The following is a 20,466-nucleotide window of genomic DNA, read 5'->3' on the forward strand; positions in this document are numbered from 1 at the left end:
GACAGGTAAATAGAAAATACTGGTTTTCAGAGATCTTTCACCTCTGCCTATCAATTTAGAGGCCATGCAGTGCTTCAGAGACTGCACTGATTTCATTGCTTGACAATCTGTGCTGTGGAATGAGAACGACTGACCAGTTGCCCATGTTACAAACTGCTGGACTGGAATTATTTCTTACTGAAAGGGTATACCAAATGGTATCTGACTGATCTTTCATTTATTCTGGATGAGGTGTGCTATAGTTGTATACATTACTGTTAAGCATAGGTCACGTTTGTTTAGTCCCTCTGAGTTTGAAGGATATTCAATAGCTGAGGGATACACTCCTGGGCAATTGAAGAAATTTGGGTGAGATGGTGGGCAGCTGAGCAGTATGGCAGGGTTGAACCAGTTTTCTTAACTGAAGAGAAGTTGGGCATTTCGAGTTTGCAGCTTGAGAGTTTTGATTAATCATAAGTGCTTCTGAATTTCCATGTGACAGTCTTGTTTTGTTTTGTATTAAATCTACAACTCATAAAAGTAATTCTCAGCTGTTTCAGGCACATCACTACAAAATCTACCCCTTTGTCACGTTGAGCTCAGAATACTTTGACGTGCTTAAAGGCTTCTAAAATACTTTTAACTGATCAAGAAAACTGGCTGTTTGTTACATACTGTGTCTTGCAAATAGTGAATTTGGCATGTGATTTACATTTATGCATAGCTTTCCTTTTTAGAAAAAGCATTTATTGTTTTGAACATATCTTAGGTCATCAGGTACTCCCTCTGTCCGTGTGCAATACTGAAACACCGGTTAAATATGAACATCGTTTTTAATTAGGTTTCCCCAGTGCTGAACTTGCTGCAGTCTGGTCTGTTCTCCATGAGTTTGCCGGTCAGAAGTTGTTGACCTTTAGATTAGGCTGCAAAATCCATCTGTTGCTGCAGGCTTTTGTGAAGAGAGATGTAAAGAAATATTATCTCCTGTCAGTCAGCCGTGTAAACAAACTTGAATATAGGCAGCGGCTCAGTTTCCAAGATCTGAGTTCATTCAAAATAAGGAGGGAGAAGAGAAGCTGTGAACCAGTGCTCCCTATCCACTGGAGAATCCTTTCTCAGCTGTTGTGCCGTAATAAAATGCCGTTGCCCTATTTTAAAATCCCCCTGCTCTCCATGGGAGAAGCTGCTCTGCAGATAACCCCAACCAGTAATCAAATCCTCTTCTGTGATCTAAGATGATGAAGGCCATAACCCCCCTTTGCCAGATATCTCTCCATTGCCATTGCCCATTTGCCCGGATATCCTCCCCAGATATCCTCCCCATTGCCAGCTTCCAGCTTGTTCTTAGGGCAGTCTCACCCATGAGACTTCCTTGTTAACAACCTGGTATTTGCACTTTTTGTTATGTACCCATCAGCTGTCTGTTTCCATATCCTAACCATTTGACATTTCCCCTAATTTAGCACTTTCTGTCCCACAGCCTCCAAGACTGTCTAGAGAACTGACCCTCCTTTTTGCCCCCCAGTGTTGGTTGGCGGCATACTCGTTGGTTTTAGTTTACTGATAAACTAAAAGTTCGTTGCCCTAATGTGTTTTAAATATGGTAATTCCAGTAACTTTTACTCATATAAATGCCACTGACATGTCTGAAGTTTCTGAGTCCAATTTAAAATGAGACTGACAAATAGTTCTCCTAATTACAATGAAATGATGTTCCTACTCCTTCACCTGCATTACGTAAATTATCAATGCCTTTTAATTATGCAAATTTTCTTCCATTAACACGGTAAGCACACCGTTCTCAAGACTATTTTGGTTATGTTCTCAGATATGTTTGCAACATTTTCTAATTTTAGCTTCCTATGTTTTATTAGTCTCTAAACCTGTGATTTCTGCATATCATTGAAATGCTATCATATCCTAGCTTTCCTGCACTTGCATGTCCTATGGCAATAATATTATTCCATTTATCTGATGTCTTTATTAGAAGTTTTTCTTTCATTTAGAAAAAGAAGAAAGGGTTAGATTTTCTTGGCTGTGATCATCTATTGAGAAAACTCCCACAGTCCACACCCATCACAAATTATCCTGTTCTCATAGTTTCGTGAATCTTAGTCCTTTGCACTGCCTCATTATCCTTTTAAAAAGTACATCCCAGTGGTGCTCACATTAAGCAAGAACTAATACACCCACAATTTGTTCTCAGAGTCAAGAGCTAGATATGTTATTATGATATATTATATTTGTGTGCTTGTTATATATATGCTACAAATACATGGGAACATGCTCTTCAAAAACTTTTCTCATTTCTGTTTTCATAAGCAAACTCAGAAACTGCACCATACAAAAAGTGTTACTCTGAGTGTCAGTTTTGAGGAGAGTACCCGTGGTGTGTGAAGTTTTTGGATGGAAATGTAATAAGGGATGGACACAATCAGTAAGAAATGTCTTATCTCCAGGAGCTTTATCTAGGAAATGTTTCAAGAGAAATCATAAGAAATCATTTAAAGGTGATGAGATAGCCTACCTCCAGGTGAGGTGTCCATCAGAGGACTTCCAAATGTCTGCAGTTTTCTATGTGTCTTGGAATGTTTATGTCCATAAACACTGAGGTGCTAAGACTTAAAAGGTCATCGGAAGTCTGCAGTGGTAATTTAGGTTATCGTTTGTGCGATTCTACCGTTACCATTAGTATGTGTTACTTAGCAAGGTCAGTCATCCAGGTTATACTCTGAGGTGTATATTTTTCAAAAAATTGTCTCATAATAGAGACAAAGATGCCGTTCTTCATGGTCATAGACAGTCCTCATAGCTTATCAGTTCATCAAATGAAAAAATACATCAGCTGCAGTGAAGGTAGTCATTCATCACTATTTACAAAGGTTTTGAGAAACTACTGTATCTTTCCATCGAACTTCGTTTTGTAGACTGACACATGAAGTATTCCTCTGAAGACAAGAACAGGGGAAGTCTTGTACTTATACCCCAAAGGTCACTTTTCAGACTTGATTTTTGCTACTGAAAGTTACACAGTTTGGTCATCTCAACCTGTTTTTCATGTATATAGAATTGTATAAAAAAATTAAGGTGTTGCAAAAAGAGATTTTGGAACAATTTGATCAAGAGAGTAGTAACAGGTCAGCTGGTCCCAGTGGTAATTGTCCAAGAAATTGCTGAGCCTGTAATTGTGGTATGCAACCTATCAGGTAAATCAGTGTCTATACTAACATTTTTAAAACAGCTCCAGGGATTATTCTGAGAACTGCAAACAATTAACTCTGACTTCTGTAAGGCTGAACTGTTAGATATGATAATAAGGAACGGATAGGTAAACAGAAAGATAAATATAGCACATTACGTAAGAGTTAATATGATGTCTGTAGAGGGAAGTCATATTTCTCCAGTTCCTCCAAGTGAGTCAATAGTGTGTGAAGAATTGATGTAGTGGACTTGGATTTGGAAAGGCTTTTCTAAACGTTTCTCAGTAGAACTTCCTAAAGCAACTAAGCTGCCATGAGAAAGAGGAAAGTTCTTCTCACAGATTAATAACAGCTTAAATAATAGGAAACAATAAATGGCTAGTTTTACACTATAAATGTAGATTACTGTCATAAGCCTACCAAGATCTTTGCTCTGCAATGTACTCATAAATTGCCTGGAAAAGAGATGAAGAGTGCTTTGACAAAGATTTTTAATAATACAGAATTATTCAAAATTAAGGCTGATTGTGAAAAGTTGCAGACAACTCAAAATATTGATTGAATGGATGACAGAATTGCGGATAACATTAAGTAATGATAAACACTGAAAAATGTATAGAGGGAAAAATAATCCTAATTATACAGGCCTTGGGGCTTGCAGAACATTGGTCCAAGAGAAATGTCCATGAGGCCAGAAATGAGTAAGGATTTCCCCTCTGGCTGGTCAACCCCTTTCATGGACTGCTACCTGGTGTCTGTAATGGTCACGAACTCTTAATTTTGGCCAAGGTCAGCCTACGGTCATTCTTACAATAGCTTGTCAGAGGACATAGGCTTTGTAGAGGCCTTTTGGAAGTTTGGGCTTGCTTGATAGGGAGGAAATTATGTCTTTTCCTCATTGTAAAGTTGCTGGGATGTAGAGAAGGTGTGTGCCAGTCCTTGTGCTGCAGCAACATGAAAAGGGCTAGTTGGTGGAGGGCTGTGGCAAGTTGGCATTTGGTGCAAGATATTTTAGAGCCTAAAGGCACCTGCCTTACCCACCCTAGTGTATTGAATGATAGGAGAAAGAGGATAAAATCTGGGTCCAGAAAGACCACTGGGCCTGAGGCACATTTCTCTGATCACACATCCAGCTCCTTTGGGAGGGGAATTGTAGCATGTGCATACATCTACTCCTTGGAAAAGTAGAAGGGTACCAAGAAGCATGTTAGCAGCCTCCTGGCAGAGGATGACGCCCCTCTTACAGATCCACAGGAAATACAAGAAGAAAGGGCTCTCTGTGTACACCTTTTCTCTCTGGAATCTGTTCATTCTGGCAATTGCCAGGCCTTGTGGGACTGGGCGTCAGCGGTCAGCATGGAGACTGAGAACAGCTGGAGCTGTAGGAGGAGGTTTAGGCAGGGAAGATAAGGCCAAGTGCTGGTGTTGTCTCTTCACCTAGGTGAAGACCTAATGGGAAGGCAGGGGATCGTCCCTTCCTTGGGTGGCAGAAGTCAGACTCAAGACCTTGATTTTCTGGAAAGGTGGTAGCCAAGTACTTGTATCTTCAGAATGGCTTTTTGCCTGGCATCCACTAAAGCAGTCTCTTCCTTCTCACCAACCATATCCCAGAGGACAGTATCCAAGGCTTCCTCAAGGACTCTGTGAGAGGACTGATGATGCTGGTCTTACTCCTTTATATGACTGTCTCTACACACAGGCTATCTCGGGAGATGGGGCTATGGATGCATCAGTGACCTCCTCTAATGATGTGAAGGAGCCCTGCCCCCTGCCATGAATTACGTCTGCTGTCTTTATCCCCTAGGACAAATTTCCAGCACCTGCTCATGGGTGTCTGTGGAGGGATGGCTAGGAAAACCGGGCTTGGGGTGAGCAGGATCTGGGAGGCAGTGCACAAGAGGAAGAGAGTTAGGAAAGGGTCAGCAGGAGAAGAAATGGTACCTTCTCTCAAGGTGCCCTCTTCCACACATTGTGGCATCCCTCTTCACCCCCTGCTAAGGAACCTGTCTCGTGTTTGGTGGTGGCATCGGCTAGCTGTGCATGCCTGCTGTAAGGGGGCATTTTAGAACCTACATGAGCTTTTTGATGGTGCCATGGAGGGAGGGGAGACATCTGTGGATCGTCAACACCTTCCTTTATTTAAAGGGACCATATTCCTTCTTTCTGGACCAAGGGGCAATCTCTCTGGATTTGTCGTGGGACCTAGCACAGGAAGAAGCTGTTTTCCCTGGTAGACCAATGAACTCGGTAAAGGGATCCTTTGAAAGACACAACAAAGAACTCCTCTAGCCTCCCCCATTCCATGCAGTGCCACTAGCACACAAATGGATCTTGCTCTGGTAGCTCTGGTGGGTTCTCCTCCACATGGGTGGTAATTGCTATGGGGCTGTGAGGTAGGTTCCTGCAGGGAGAAGGGGCTTGGGTTATGGGGTGGAAGGAGTACTTTTTGGGAGGAAGGAAAGAGGGAGGAAGACTGAGTAAGGGGAACAGGCTCTGCTCCTGCTGTGGCATTAGTGTGTGCCCAATCCACTGATTCATATGCAATTAAGGTCAGCCCATCTCCTTGTACTGGCTATGGGCTTGGTTTGCATGGTAGCCATTTGAGATAGATAGCCATGTCATGTACCAAGAGCAAAGAGCTTTAGGCCTAAGAGGTGGACTCTCAGTCTGACCCAGTAGTCAGCAAAGAGAAACAGTAATATGTCATACAGCTGATCTGTCACAAATCCCATTAGTAAATCAAGAATCACAGTAATAAGAGTTGCAAATAGTTAATAGACTGAAGTATGTTCAAATAAACAAAACATCCGTAGAACAGCTATGACTAGTAAGTTAATTAAAATGATACATTTACTGTGATTTATGAGTGAAACTAGGGTCTAAATTCACTGAGTACATAAATGATTGGAAATGATTAATTTGCTTTTATTAAATAAGAGGGAGGACTAGAGAGTGCTATGTTCTGAGCAACTGGCATGTGATAATGACTGCTCCTGCAGAAAAGCATAATAGAAAGTTGTCCAAGTCACTCATTAACATCTACCACTGCCCTTTCTGTAAATTATAAGTCATTAAAGCCCAATATAGCTACTGTGGAACTTGAACAGTAATTTTTACCTTACTAAAATGTTTCATTTGGATTTACTGTAGTAGTCTTAGAGGCTGAAACTCTTATTTTGAGCAGGTTGGGGAAAGTAACTGTGATCTAAACCTGATCCAGAAAACTAAAGCCTCGTTTTATATTACTGTATTGAGAGGTAAAAGTTAATTTAAATTGTTTCATTGTCAATTCATTCCTTGGTTTCACTGCAAAGAGTGCCAATTTTGCTGGCAGTTCAGTGCTCTTAAAACATGTATCTTCTAAGAACAGAGTGAGAACATCACCTCATTTCTTACAGATCATCTTACTCATGTCCACCAGTTGGGGGATCTTTGTCTTGGATTGAATTTAAATCATCAGTTTAGATGTGAAAGACTCTCTATCTCATTAGCAATCCCTTGATCCACCCAATTCCCCTGGGTGCTGTTTTAGAATGATAATCCCAATCATTCTTCAAAACTTTATAAGCAATCAGTTTTAAGTGCAACTCTTAGAAGATAAGACTTTTCCTGCTAGTTAGTTCTAAAAAAAAAAAAACAACAAACCCCAAAAAACCCCCAAACCCAAAACAACACAGGTGAGCTAGAGGCTTTGATCAGACAGGTATTCTTTTTAAGTCAGATTTAGTCATTTTAGATTTTGTTTCTGCATGTCTGATACTATGCTAGAAAATAATCCAAATACAATATTAAAAAAGGGTGAAGAGCTTCAAAATGAACCTCCTAGCCAATTTAGATGGGGTTGAGTGCTTGAAATAGTGCAATAAATCTCTTCTTTAATGTACAAAATTATTTTTAACCTGACATAAAGGTAACTTCCAGGTATCTTAACCTTACCAAAAAGGACCATAGATTTGGCTAAACTTCAAAACTCCTTTAAAATTCAAAAGTCCTCTGACAAAGCACTGAGACTTTCTTTAAAAGTCTCAATGTCACTATCTCACTTACGTTAATGGTTTCCTTAATAGGGTGCCACTCATGCTACTTGTTCTCCCTGTTATGTGGTCAGGGCCTTTGTAGGTCTTTGCTGAAAGCTAGATTTGCTGGTGTAAATAGGAATTGAGTTTATTCCTTTTCCTGGAACAGTAATGAGATCATCGCATCAGCTTTGTGTTGTGATGTGATTAAGTTTGCACTGTGACTCAGTTACCTTGTCCTGGAGGACAGAGTTATAGGATTGACAGCCACAGTGGGTACAGGAGCAAAAGGTAGTATCTTGTGGCAAATATCCAGATGCTCATTCTGCATCTGAAAACATTTAAGCCCCATGTTTTTAAAAGAATACGGTGTAAGAGTATATAATGACTTCTTTTTTAACCAGAATCTGTCTGCTTTCATTTTCATAACTGTGTTAATATTTAAATTATTGACCTAATCAGGTTAAGTGTATGGGCTGCAACATCTAATTTTAAGGCACACCTTGTTCATGGTAGTTGTGCAACAGCAAATGCAAAACAATGATGTAATTAGCTGCGCATCAGCAAAAATGTCTGAGGAGTTTTAGCTTGAAACCTCTAAGAGAAAACAAACTGCTTTATTGAGTTAGAAATGCTTTATTTGGAACCTGTGTGTATTTATTATGAATGTGATAATAGTACTTTATCATTTTTTTCCCATAGTCAAAAAGAAAATGAGAGGAAAAAATATCCAGTTCACGTCCCAATTAGATCATAGCCGAAAGCTGGGTTGTCGGTAGCTGTTTTGTACACAGTTCGATACAATTGTCTATTCAACTGAAGCCAAGACTGCAGAAGTGGCGGTGCTGTAAGCTAGGTGTAAGGTTCGCTGCCCAGTCTGTGTGGGTGAAGTTTGTCAGAACCCTTGCATTCATTAGGATTGGCTTTAGTCAGTCGTATCCCTTCCTTGAACGTTAAATTCACCCATGAGATAAAAGCAAAAAGCTGATGCATGTATAAAATAAGAAAATGTTTGTTCTTCTGCTGACACTGGAATATGATGTATTTTGAGATGACAAAAGCTACAAAGGATCATTTTCTCCCTGAAAGATGTGAACTTCCATCTTGAATTATATGATTAACTTGTCTCAGCAAGCATTTCATGGCCAAATAAACACTGCATCACAAAGCTGGTTAACATTCAGCCACAGCAGCTGGACTCATATTTATTAAAATTTTCTCTAGGACTTGCTCTGCACTTTCAGAGAAAAGTCACTTCCCTAATTTTTTCTCTGTAGACATTGACTTCTAGGCTGTTTGTTCAAGATAAGCATCAAAATGAGGATGCAAAGGTCAATCTCTGCTGTATTACAGAGTTACAAAGAGAAACAGTTAGTTTGTCTTTCAGAGAATGTTCTCCTATCCAAATTAAACTGTTTACCTCGTGTAGGAAAAAGGGTTTCTTCTTTGGGAGGTCAGCAGATTTTGTGTTTATGGAAGGACAGACTCTCCTTTTGTTGTGGACTTACTTCTTCACTGAAAGTTTTCTCTTTTCAGCTTTCTACCTCCTTATCTCCACCTTTTAATGACAAAAGTCTGTGAGCTCATGGTTAAGGCTCTGAGATGCTGGATGCAGTGGAGTCTGCTGCCCTGCCTGCCCCACTGCCACCTCCGCTTCACTGTCCTGCCTCTCTGCTGTCCCGACTCAACAGAACTGGAAACACATCTCAGCCCAGTGTTAATGCAGGCCCACCTTCATCAGCTGTTTAAACTAATAGGACAAGTTGTGAACCAGAGCAAGTGAGATATAAAGAGGGAATTTATTCTCCCCTTCATGCTTTCGGGACAAGAACCCCTGGCAATGAAATGGAGCAGACAGTTGGGGCAGTGAATTGTTTGTTTGTTTAAACCATGGCAACTAAACCCAACAAAACCCATTTGTCAAGGGTCTTGGACAACATAACTAATGGATGACATAACTGATCTCAATTTGAATATGTTTTATAAAAATAAGGATGCATTAAAAATAATTGTGCTGGCATCTTTCCTCTGTTGATAGCAATTTCTTGCTCAGAATTTTAACATTTAGCGAGCTTTTAAAATAAGGACATCCATCACAGTGCTGTCAAGGCAAAGGAGTTGAGGGAGCTGTTGCCTGCTCAGTTGGAAATTACTACCTTGCCTGAGACAACACAGCTGACTGTATGGGCACCCCAGTCTTCTACAGCATGGAGTAAAATGGGTTAGTGTAAATCACCAACTGTGGTGGTTCAAGCCAGCCCACTTAACATTGCCGTTTAGTGCATATATACATAGATTTCACATCCTAGCTAAGTGGTTGGTAATTTCTTAAACTGCTTTAACTCAAGTCCTTGTGATTGTTTGACTCTTTACTTAATTGCATGATTTTAATTTAGCTAAAATTTGTTTAACTATGCAATGGAAAAGATAAGCTGGAGTATCTGTGGTAACAGTGCCAGACACAGCCTTCTACGTGGAGAGGATGAACAATTTAAGCAGATATTTTGTAACTTCTACATTCATTTCTTGACACTGTGATATATTCCTCCTTGCCTTGTCCCACTTTGGTGATCACAACCAGGCAGTTGCATTAGGACAAAATTGTCCTTCCCATGCCCACCAGCTGCACAGGCAGCTAGTCTCCTTCCCCTCGCTCCATCTGCTGTGAAGTATTACACAGAGTTGTCATGCGTTGCCCTTCTTTTTATACTGTCAGGGATGAGTTACCAGCTACTTGAGTTTATCCTTAAATAAAATGAGCCTTGGTCTTCCCTGACTTCTTTTATTAACAGTAAAGCAGTACATTGCCATTCATGTCACTAGTTAGTGACATCATGTTGGACTCGCAGTCTTTGTATCTTTTTCTTTTGTTGTTGATAGAAGACTGCCAGGTTGAAGAGCTTGATCCTTTTTGCTCCCTAGCATAATAAGAGCACTTCTTGCATGAGTTGGAAATGTCAGCTGATAAGAAAAGATGAAGATGACTGTACGGCACTGTATTGAGAGGAAAAGGTGATTTATCTTCTCTTTGCAAGTTCCCGCTGTAAATCATATAACCTTGTCTTAGAGCCCTTTTGTTTTGCAGTTGCAGTAAAGAAACTCCGCAGTGTTTATATTCATCTGTATCTTGAAATATTATTATAAAAAACAGTAAGATGGCACTATGTTCGGGACAGCTGCAAGGGTTTCTCTTCTACACAGGCTGCCAGGAGCTGGAACTCAATTAATTGAGAAAAGCATAGGAAAGCTACTTGGGAATCTGTTCCTGCCAGTCACTCGTGAAACTGTGGTAGTCAGCCAAGTGTGGGTATACGCAAGTTGAGGTAGGAAGAGGAAAATCGATATGAAATTGTCAAATCACTAGTTTCTTGATATCACTAAAACGGCTGCTCTTTAATGACACTGACAGAGGGGGGGATCAAATATGGGACCTGCACTTAATTTCAGAGACCAGCAAGAATGAAAAGTCTTTAATCCAGTAGCTGGCATACTGTGAACCCATGTTCCTGGGGGAAGTTTCTTACCCCCTTGTTTGGGACGTTTGCCTTCCAAGACACCCCCCCTCTCCCCCCCCCCCCCCCCGAATGATTAGCACTGTGCTGGTATTTGGGTACTGGGAGCCCAGTATGATTACGAATAGATACAGGAGCTGTCTGAAAAATGATACTATACTACCATAATGAGCAATGAGAAATACGCTCTCCTTTCACACGGACAGATGTTTTGCTTTGGGTTGTACAGTGAAACTGGCAGTTCTGAAACCTGCAACCTGTTTATTCGATTCATAATTCAAAGCAAGTGTAATTCTCAGTGACTATCACTGTTGTTTTCGTTATGGAGTCCTAATTCATTGTTTCTGTGGCCACAAAAGGATTGCCGGACTCATTTGGTGTTTCAGTGCACTGTAATTTTACATAGTGCAATACTGTTGAGATTGCCTAGCTGTGTCATCTGTTGGGCTCATCACTATTACTTCCTTTTGACCTCCTCTCTGTAATTGCACATGGATGACTTACTAGCTGCTGTAAAGATACTTAAATGCAACTGGGCTCATTTAAAAAAAAATGTGAATAGACCAAAATGAGTCTCTCCGAGGTCAGTGAGGACCAACTAGGTAGCTGTTTGCTCTCTGCCAGGCAGTCAGAGCCATCTGTCACATGACAATAAGCAAGCATCGATTTCAGAAGTCCATTTATTTTTATGACAGTTTTTACAATTTTATCGAAATTGAACCATTACATAAAGCATAATTTTCCTCAGAAATTGGTGTTTTATAGACTTATATCCCTGTTCAGTCATTTACATTCCTAGTTGCTTTTTACATAAAGCATAAATATAATGATGCTTTTCTCCCCTAATAAAAAATCATCAGACCTTTTTTTGTCTTTTTTCAGTATGTGAAAGACTATCCATGTTTGGTACTTAAGGAAAAACCTCAAGGGTTCTATGTCCAAGTTTTATGTGTCCATAGAAACCAAATCTATAGGGGCTACAAAGCAACTAATGTTTAATGTTTTAATATTTAGCTCAAAATCATAGTTCATAATTATTTTCTAACAAGATTTTGCTACTCTTTTTATTCTTTAAGTATGTATTTTTCATAATCTGTGTTAGTTCTTAATTTAACTCATCATATTCCTGCTGTTCTTGGAATGGTAAATCTAAAACATTAAGTCAAATTGTACAGACTTGTAGTTGTTGGAGTCTTGTGTTCAAGTCCAGATTATAACCAATGTGAGCATGAGCTTTCCAATTTTGTTTCATCCTCCATGAAAGTTAATCAATGCTGTATAAAGGTTCTGCTCAGGGGAAGCTAGGGATTTTGCATACTAGATCAGACTTGAATTGCATCAGTGAATCTGTATAAGGACATCTTTGACAGCATCTGTTTGCATCACTCTGCCTTTGTCCAGGCATAGTAGTCTTTTATCTTTATTAGGAGCATTTTAAAGCAGGACAAGGCACAACATCAGGTTGGAGGTGGTATTTTTTTGGAGGCTGTAAACTCCAAACTCCAAACTTAAAACTCAAATTCCTCAGTAAACTGCAACTGCTTAGCAGTTCCTAGGGGTTTGTCTAGTTCACCTGAGCATCACAGGCACGGCTGCTCCAGTGTTTGTGTCCTTCGATATAAAAGCGTTTATGAAATTGCTAATTGCTCGGTTGCTTGCATACTTCTCCTGTATGGTAATTGCCATTTGGAGGTCAGCACTTTCCAACATGTTCTGGGTGTCACTGGTTTTCCTAATAGTGAGAAGATGAGTTATGTGTAGTAATGATTCTTACCCTTACAAGTATATAAATATTTGAAATTATTTGAATCGTCATAGCACGAAATATGGCCGTGAAAGATCTAGGTTCAGCTGTACTAGATGAACATGAAAAGAAAAGAAGGCCATTCCTAACCCATGGAGCATATCGATGGAAGTTGGATATAACTCCAAAAAAACTTTGCAGTCAGACTATTTTGTGATTTTACAGGGAGGTATAAGGGATGACAGATGCTGGAATTCAGGGATCTTATTCACAAGTTGAATTATTAGGCCATAAAAGACAGCGGCACTGGAAAAAGAGTTACAGGAGTCAACATTTAAGGGGGATTGGGAGTTACTTGTCAGAAGCTATTTTAGGAGAAAAGCTGATGAAGAGAAAGAGAGACTATGAAGGACATTTGACTATGAGAGATCCAGGGAATGATAAACTTCAGGGGAAATCTAGATATGAGACACCTTTTGCCAGGCAGGACTGCAGTTTACTTTTGCTAAGGAAGTTGTCGTGGACAGCTGGTTCTAATGGATGTGAAGAGGTTGCCCTATCCAGTTCCATTAAGTCAAATATTTTAAACTCAGTAGTTACAGAGGATGGAAACTGTGATAATGGATATTTTCTGGGTTATAAAGACATCTTGTATTTCCTGAAAGTGAGCTGAGAACACTGCTAGCAATAAAAACCAAATCAAAAAATCAAACAAGGCAGAGAGCAGTCTTCTGTTCAATAATTACCCCACAGTTTTATGAATCTTCTCGTATGCTTAGACAATGCCCCTTAGAGTTGGTAATTTTACAACTTTACAACAATCACTGAGCTTGCCTTTGTGTGCGTTATGTATATGCTGAAGGGCAGAGAATAGCCTCAAAGTGGAAAGTGTCAAGAAACGTCCAAAATCAATTAACCATTATATAGCATGTGAGAGACGTTCCTTGTCTCTCTGTGAATAGTCCTCGAGACAGCATGGCTTTCAGACTGCCAGGAAACTGGGACGTTTCCAAGTTACCGGTGGAAATTGCTTTGAACTTAGAATAAACCTGCACACACATACAAATTAGAAGAAAACAAAACATGTTGAATGAAATCTTGGCCTTATCAAAGTCAAAAGGAGTTTGCTGCTGACTTCAGTGGAACAAGAATTTTATCCATAAAGAGGGAAAAAAAAAGGTTTTTGAACTCTAAAATCAGAGCTAAGCTGTCTGATGTAGGCTTTTTTTGTCACAGATACCTGCTTGTTTTCACATGTATTTGCAGGATCTGAAGGCCACAAAGTCTTTGTAATTGTGTGTCTGCAATCCCTGACTGCAGTATGCTTGCCAAAGCACACCTGGAACACTCATGCTTTTGTAACTTTCATTTCTTGTTTTTATGGTCCAGCAACATTGCTCAGGCCTGTTCAAATGAGTTGGCAATTAGTAACATAAATATAACTTGTCTGACTTGATTTGTTCTTCCCACACACACGTTCTGTGTCTGTCTCTCTCCGGCTGAACCATGTGTAGGGAGAAGAGTAGCGAGGAAGCGTGCTGTGATGGGGGGGAATGCCAGGAAGGTTTTTACCATTTTAGAATGAGCTCTCATACGTTATGGAGAGCAAAAATAACTTGTGGCCGTCCTAGTGCTCTGTGAGCACGCTGTCCTCAGGTGTTCCTCTGCTACACTTGCATAGCCTGGCAAGAGTTACCATTAGTTTTCATTAAACAACCTGTAAATTGGTTGCACCGAAGCGCTTTGAAGGGTCCAGTCCCATGTGCCTGCCTAGAGCACGTCTAGCAAAGGCCAGATTAAACACCTCACAAAAGACCACTGTAGATATCTGGGATTTTTTGTTCCTGTTTTTAGTTGGTTTCGGTTTATTTTTTAAAAGATTCCTGTCACGGATATAAAATTGCTCTATTAGCTAGAGTGCTCCACTGGTAAATGGGAGTTCATGTGTAACTTCTCTGACCTGGAGAGCCATGCTGCCTCTTGCCTCCCTGCCAAGTCCCCGTGCTGTGGTGTTATTCTCTCACTGCATGGGAACCATCCGAACCTCCCTGCCTGTCCCCATTCAGTGGAAACTGTGCTACAGCAACAAAAATGTGACCTTCACTTGCCTAGAAAAGGGGAGAGGACTACAGGAGAGCACAGGAGCCCGTAGCCTGGTGTGGGCGCACTGAGAAGAGGGTTGGAGTTGTGGTCTCTGCTGTCTGGACCATGAGTTTTCATTTGTCTGTGTTAGCAGTCTGAGCTCTGGAGAGGAGAGGGAATTCAGATAACTTCGTGTTCAGTGTGCAGGTTTCCATGCCCTTCAGCAACTATGCACTCCCCATGCCCTGTGCAGGTATCTTGGTCTCCACTCGGGATTCCTCTTTGGGGGCTGACACCTATAACGTAATCATTACAGCCTCTACTTTATAGGCTTCAAATGCTTTATTGGGTCTGGCCCTTCATTACGCAAAGGTGGGGCTACATTACTTTGTAAGAGTAAGGAAGTGTGCAGGCCTACGGAAGCGACGGATCTGTTTGATCCGTCATGGGAAGTGATGGATCTGTTTGATATATCTCCTCTGGGCAATGCCAGCTCAATGTGCATGCTTGGAGAGGGATTTATTTTGAAAGAAATATTTATATTTAGTAAGTTTGAACACAGTCAATGGATCTGTTAGTTTTATTTCACATAGATGCTCACCCGAACGAGTCCCTCTTTGCAGTATATTCTTTGTTAGTGTGCTCCTCCATGAAGAAGGAAGGGCTGCATATTTCTGGCCATGTTGCTGTGAGTTGTGAATGACAAACCAAGTGACATGTTTTATTTGATTACTGCAGTGCCTGTGAATAGCTCAGCGCTGACAGCCTGGGAGGAAAAGTACCTTTAAGTGCCCTGGGATAGGCATAAGATTGGCCGCAACACAGGAAGGTTTTCTCTTCCAGTCCAGGCATTGTGCTTCATTTCTGAATTTACCATCCCATTGACTTATTTGCTGGGCTGTCACATCAGCTATAGTGATGTTTTTGACACCACTATATTTTGTGACATTTGTTCCTTAAAAAATGGGAATAAAGTCACACTAAGCAGCTGTGAATAGCCATCAACTTTCAATCACCACCAGCCTGGATGGCATTTGAAACAGCAGCTTTGGGTGGGGATGAAAGGCTCTGTGTCCTACTGACAGTGCCTTCAGCCAGTCAAAGGTGGAAGCAGGAATGAGAAGTCTGAGATGCACATTTAAAATTGCTGGGACAGCACTTACTATGAAGACATTATTTGAAATAACGTCTAGAGGGCAATAGGAGTGCGCTTAATTTTTAATTTTTTTTTTTTATTCCGAAAACTTTATTTTTTAGAATATATTTCATGTCCTACATAGGGTCCCAGTTAGCGCACAGAAAAAAATTGGTGATTGGTTTTACCGCAGTATTACCTGAAGATACAATTCCCATTCACAGAAAAGCCTTCAACTGGGAATAAGTGGTACTTTATTCACCGCATGTGTCGATATTCAAGTGATGCCAACATTGGACCTACGAGTATCCGGTGGTTCTGATAAACCAGCCCACAGCAGCTCCCGTGTTACCTGTGTGGCTGCTCTCAGCCAGTGTCGGTAAAGTTGAGTGAGAACTTGAGCTAACTAATCCTGCAAAGGTAATTAGCTTAATTGTATTCAATTTTGAGGAAAGAGTAAGGAAGCATCACTTTATGAGGTTAAAATATTAAGCATGTTTAGGAAAGAGAAAAAGCCGGTTTGTGAGAGAGAGCATTTATGAAATGCCTTGCTTGTATCTGTCTATACAGGCATGGTGATGGCTTGTGGAAAAGCATCCGTTGAGTGTGGAAATGGTAAACATCTCCAGCAGTTGTTTATTTGAGAAGATAACACTTGAAGGTGTAGCTAAATATGCTCGAGGCCCTTCTTCAACCAAAAAAATTTCAAATAAAAAGCTCCTTATTTTTACCCAATCAATATTTTGCATTATTTCCCAGTTTACTTCACAGACATCAAGCTTACGGTTTACTTGAAACCTCAACAAAGCAGGAGAACTTTCTCTTCAAAAAGGTGAAAGAGTAGTTTACTACTTAGGTTATTTAACTCAGTCATAAATTACAAAATGTGAGTTATGACCAATCAGAGAAAGCAGTTCAATATTATGAAACCAGCCTTAGGAAAAATAATCGTTCTATAGGTTTCCATGCTTTCTTGAAACCTGAATTGCAAATATCACTTCTTAGACCAAGAAGCCAAAACTCCTCAATTTATTAGTGAAGACGATCTTCCAGCGAATGTTGTATAATATATCTTTTCCTGCACTCACCTTTAGCAGCACCATAATACCTGAACAGCTATCCTAAATTTTAGGAAATACTGATCTTTACCTATCAATTATGGTATTCCTTATGGCTCATCCTTGTTTAATAGAATTGAAGAGAGGAAAGCTGCTGAATGGCTATTAGCTTAATAAAGAACATTCATTTTGAAATTCTTGTTAAATTGCAGTGAGTGTACAACTAAACTGAGATTTAACTACATTTTTAATTACAGGAATATCTATTGATTATATCATTGAATATGTGTTGTAGCCAGCCCTAACAAATAGCAATATTACAAGAGATCATTAAACTAGTAGTCAAAGTTCTAAGTGAACAAGAACTAGAACTGGTGTGGATAAAAGATACAGCAATGCTGGGTAGAGGAAAAAGATAATGGAATGAGTGAAAAATACACTTATTTCTAAAAGATTGGTTACTGGTAGTTTTGTGTGCTGTCATAATTTATTTTTATCTATGGAACAAAATGAAGACAAAACCAGAACAATTTTTAAATGAGAAACATGGGTAAAGTTTTATCTTGGGTCTTGAAAGTGAACAGTGATTCAGACAGTATTTCTCATGGGGTTTATGTGAAGCAGGATCTAATCTGTCGCATGCGAGAGACCTTCTGGTGACTCAGCGAGCAATTAGATCTGCTACACAACCTGATATAAAGGGCAAATAAATGCTAGCGGTCAGAGCAGTAACAGCATGAGAGTACTGACAAAAAACCATAGGCAGCTGCAGTCCAGCTGGCTTACAGGGCACTGGCAGCTCGCTCTATATTCAACCTGCAGCTTTCCTTCCACTGCAGCGTTGACCCTGTCCCAGGTCCATGGTGTGGATGCCTGGTGGTAGATAGAAAGCAGTTTTCTGGAGACTGGTGATCAAGAGCGGGTGTGGAAACCCCATCTGCCTGCATAAATCCGTACAGCCGCGTTTTGTCTGTGCAGGTTCTCCATTTGCGCGTGCAGGTGGCACCGCCGGCTGGATGGGTCTGTTCTTCACCAACAGCCCTTGGCTTGTGTGAAGCTGTTAGTTGATGCTCTCAAGAAAATGTGTCCTAAATTTGCTTTAGACTTAATGTAAACAGTCTGCAGGCTCCTCATGATGTTAAAAGCCTGATCCTTTCTCTCTCTGTGGACCCACCTTTACTGCTGAAAATCCTTTCTGAAGGCACTGAAACATTTTATTAGATAGGGGAGCAGCCCCTATGGATGGATATCACAGCAGCCCATTGCTTGTGGCTGAAAGCTGCTCTGAACAGTGAAGAATAATAGGAAAGATGGGGTAGATGATCTCATGGGTCTTTCTGTTCTGTCCGTTACGATTTCTGTGCGTATAAAGCCGTTTTAATCCTTTCCATTCAAATGCATTGTATCCACAGAAGTGTATTCTTAATAATGACACAAGGCATGCTGCAACACGGGCAAGCTTATAGTCAGACCCTATGACTCAGCTGAACGAAGCTGTTTAAATAGAGCATTTTAGAATTAAAACTTTTTCTTGGTACAGATTTCATAGTTGAGCATATTTTGAATGTTCCATCTATGTATAATGCACAAAGGCTAATTTGTTAAAAGACTCTGAGGGTTGTACAGATGTCAGCACCCAAGAGTGAGGATGTATTAGAATTAGAGATATCTGTAACCTTTATTTGACCTCGTAGTTTTATGGAGCATGATCCAGTCTTCAGTGACCTTCCTCCCCCTGCAACCTCTTCCTCTTTCAAGTGTGCAGGATAAACAAGGGGCACGGATGTGGCAAGTGCAAAGAACGTGGCAGCGACTGGTGAGCTGCAGAAGTGAGGGGAAGCATTTGGTAGAGGCACGAGCACTCTTTAGTAATGGAAAGCAATGTCTTGTGGTGAAAGCACTTTTCTCCCTGTATTGCAACTGTATTGCTACTATTATGTGTGGTGGTGTTCTCACATTCAGAACCCAGATTACAAAACATCTTCTATGTCTAACAGGTGACAAATGAAGAAGAATGCATTACTGAAGTATAAACTGAAAGGGTCAGATATAAACCTCAAGAGAGTAAAAAGGTTTAATGACCTGTAATCAGGATTTACCAATGATTTGTACTTAGGTAATGGCATCACTGTTTTTCTCAACACACAGGATACATTTTAGTTTACTTCAGACGGGTCCCTCTTCCCTGTTTCTGCTTAACTACAGGATGTTATGATTATAGATGTAGTGACACTGTTGTTGCAGAATTGCTGCTGATAAATTATGGTGGGATGGCAGCTGTAAATATAGCTTCTCTTGTGATTTAAGAGGGAGTTGTGAAGGCGTATCGCCCAGATGCTTGATCAATGGTAAATAGGGCTAGCCACAGCATGCTAAAGCTTAAAAGTGCTTGCCAGATTTTGGGATTAGAAGTCATCGTTTCAAGCATTAACTCCTCCAGTATTGAAATAATCAGTTGCTCTGGTCCTCCTCTTTTCCTTTCTCTTTGGCCAAGATTTATTTACCTTTGCAAGCAGGAACTGACACACAAATCTTTTTTTCAGTAATTTTTTGAGATACGAGAGCTTCTTCTGCAAGCTGCCAAGCATTCAGTGTCTGTCTGTGCCACAGTGCCGTGCAACTTCATGCCATGTCCCCTGTGACCTTCCCATTCGCCTGCTTAACTGGTCAGGAAATGTGTGGCTGCTTGGAGCTGTGTAGTTATACTGCTTAAGGCTGGGGAAACAATAAACCAGTCATTACAGATTAGCGTGATAACACACACCAACAGCAAAATCAGCTATAATCAGGATTCACTTGACACAAAAGGGCATATAGCTTTGGTCACTCAGTCCCCTGCTCTGTAGGTAACAGTCCTCTACAGGTAATAATCCTAATGACTGATGAGGGGCAAGAAAAATTTCAATATGCAACTGCTAATGTTGCAGTGATTTTAACCTGGCTCCTCTCTGAGAAACTCCACGTGTCGTGATCTGAAGGCTGATACAAACTTGGTTATTTCTTCCCTGAAGCGAGAAATGAAAACGACTGCCTCCCCAAGATCTCCCTGGAATTCAGATTAAATGGGGCTTGTATTTGCATTGGTACTAAGGATGAAATCAGGATTGGCAGACTGTGATGTGTGAATTTGCCCACTTACAGGGACTCAGAACAAGAGTGAATCTCGTTAATTAAGCCAAGACATTTTAGATGGTCTGTGCCTAAAATTCAATCCTGTTCAGTAAAAGGGACTTTCTCTTGGGTCTCTTTAATGTCACATTCCATTTACAATTGTAATAAATGCTATAACTTGTTTCCCTCTCCCCTATCCCACAAAAAATGACAGAGAGGAATTTCTTTCTAAGCCTTTGATAACGGTTCTTTCTTTTTGTTCCAGATAACTTCAAACGAGAAGCGCTCGGAGAGCCTGAAGAATGATGGCGATGCTCTTATCCAGACTCTAGAGAGCCTGGCCCAAACTGCCAGGTGAGTTCCCTCAGGCTTCCAGGAATTTCCAGGGCTGAGAGCACTCGCCTCCTCTTTTGTCTGCGATGGTCTTCTCCTGTAATCGCCTTCTGTGCAGTACAAGCTTCTCAGGTTTCTGTCCCTGGCCCCCCTCCCTAGACTGCTCTCCTCCAAACCCCTCTCATTCAGAGCTTGCCAGTGTTTCTGCCACAGCAGCGGCGTGCTTTGATCCCCAGCTGCAGCGAGCCACAGTGTGCTGCACGGTCCAGCTCAATGTGTGTGCACAGGTGTCAATT

At 40.7% G+C, this 20,466-nt stretch overlaps 1 protein-coding gene across 7 annotated transcripts in view; it reads left to right on the top strand.

Moving 5' to 3' along the window:
- The window catches only part of ULK4 (unc-51 like kinase 4), a 256,096-nt gene that overhangs the window by 232,458 nt on the left and 3,172 nt on the right, over nt 1-20,466 (top strand). For all 7 annotated transcript variants that reach the window (XM_072853762.1, XM_072853760.1, XM_072853764.1 and 4 more), the window contains one exon: nt 20,103-20,191. In XM_072853762.1, the coding sequence (XP_072709863.1) occupies nt 20,103-20,191 (89 nt within the window). The remainder of the gene's footprint in view (nt 1-20,102; nt 20,192-20,466) is intronic.

Source organism: Ciconia boyciana, chromosome 2 (assembly GCF_034638445.1).
Source record: "Ciconia boyciana chromosome 2, ASM3463844v1, whole genome shotgun sequence".
In the NCBI taxonomy this organism is placed as follows: domain Eukaryota; kingdom Metazoa; phylum Chordata; class Aves; order Ciconiiformes; family Ciconiidae; genus Ciconia; species Ciconia boyciana.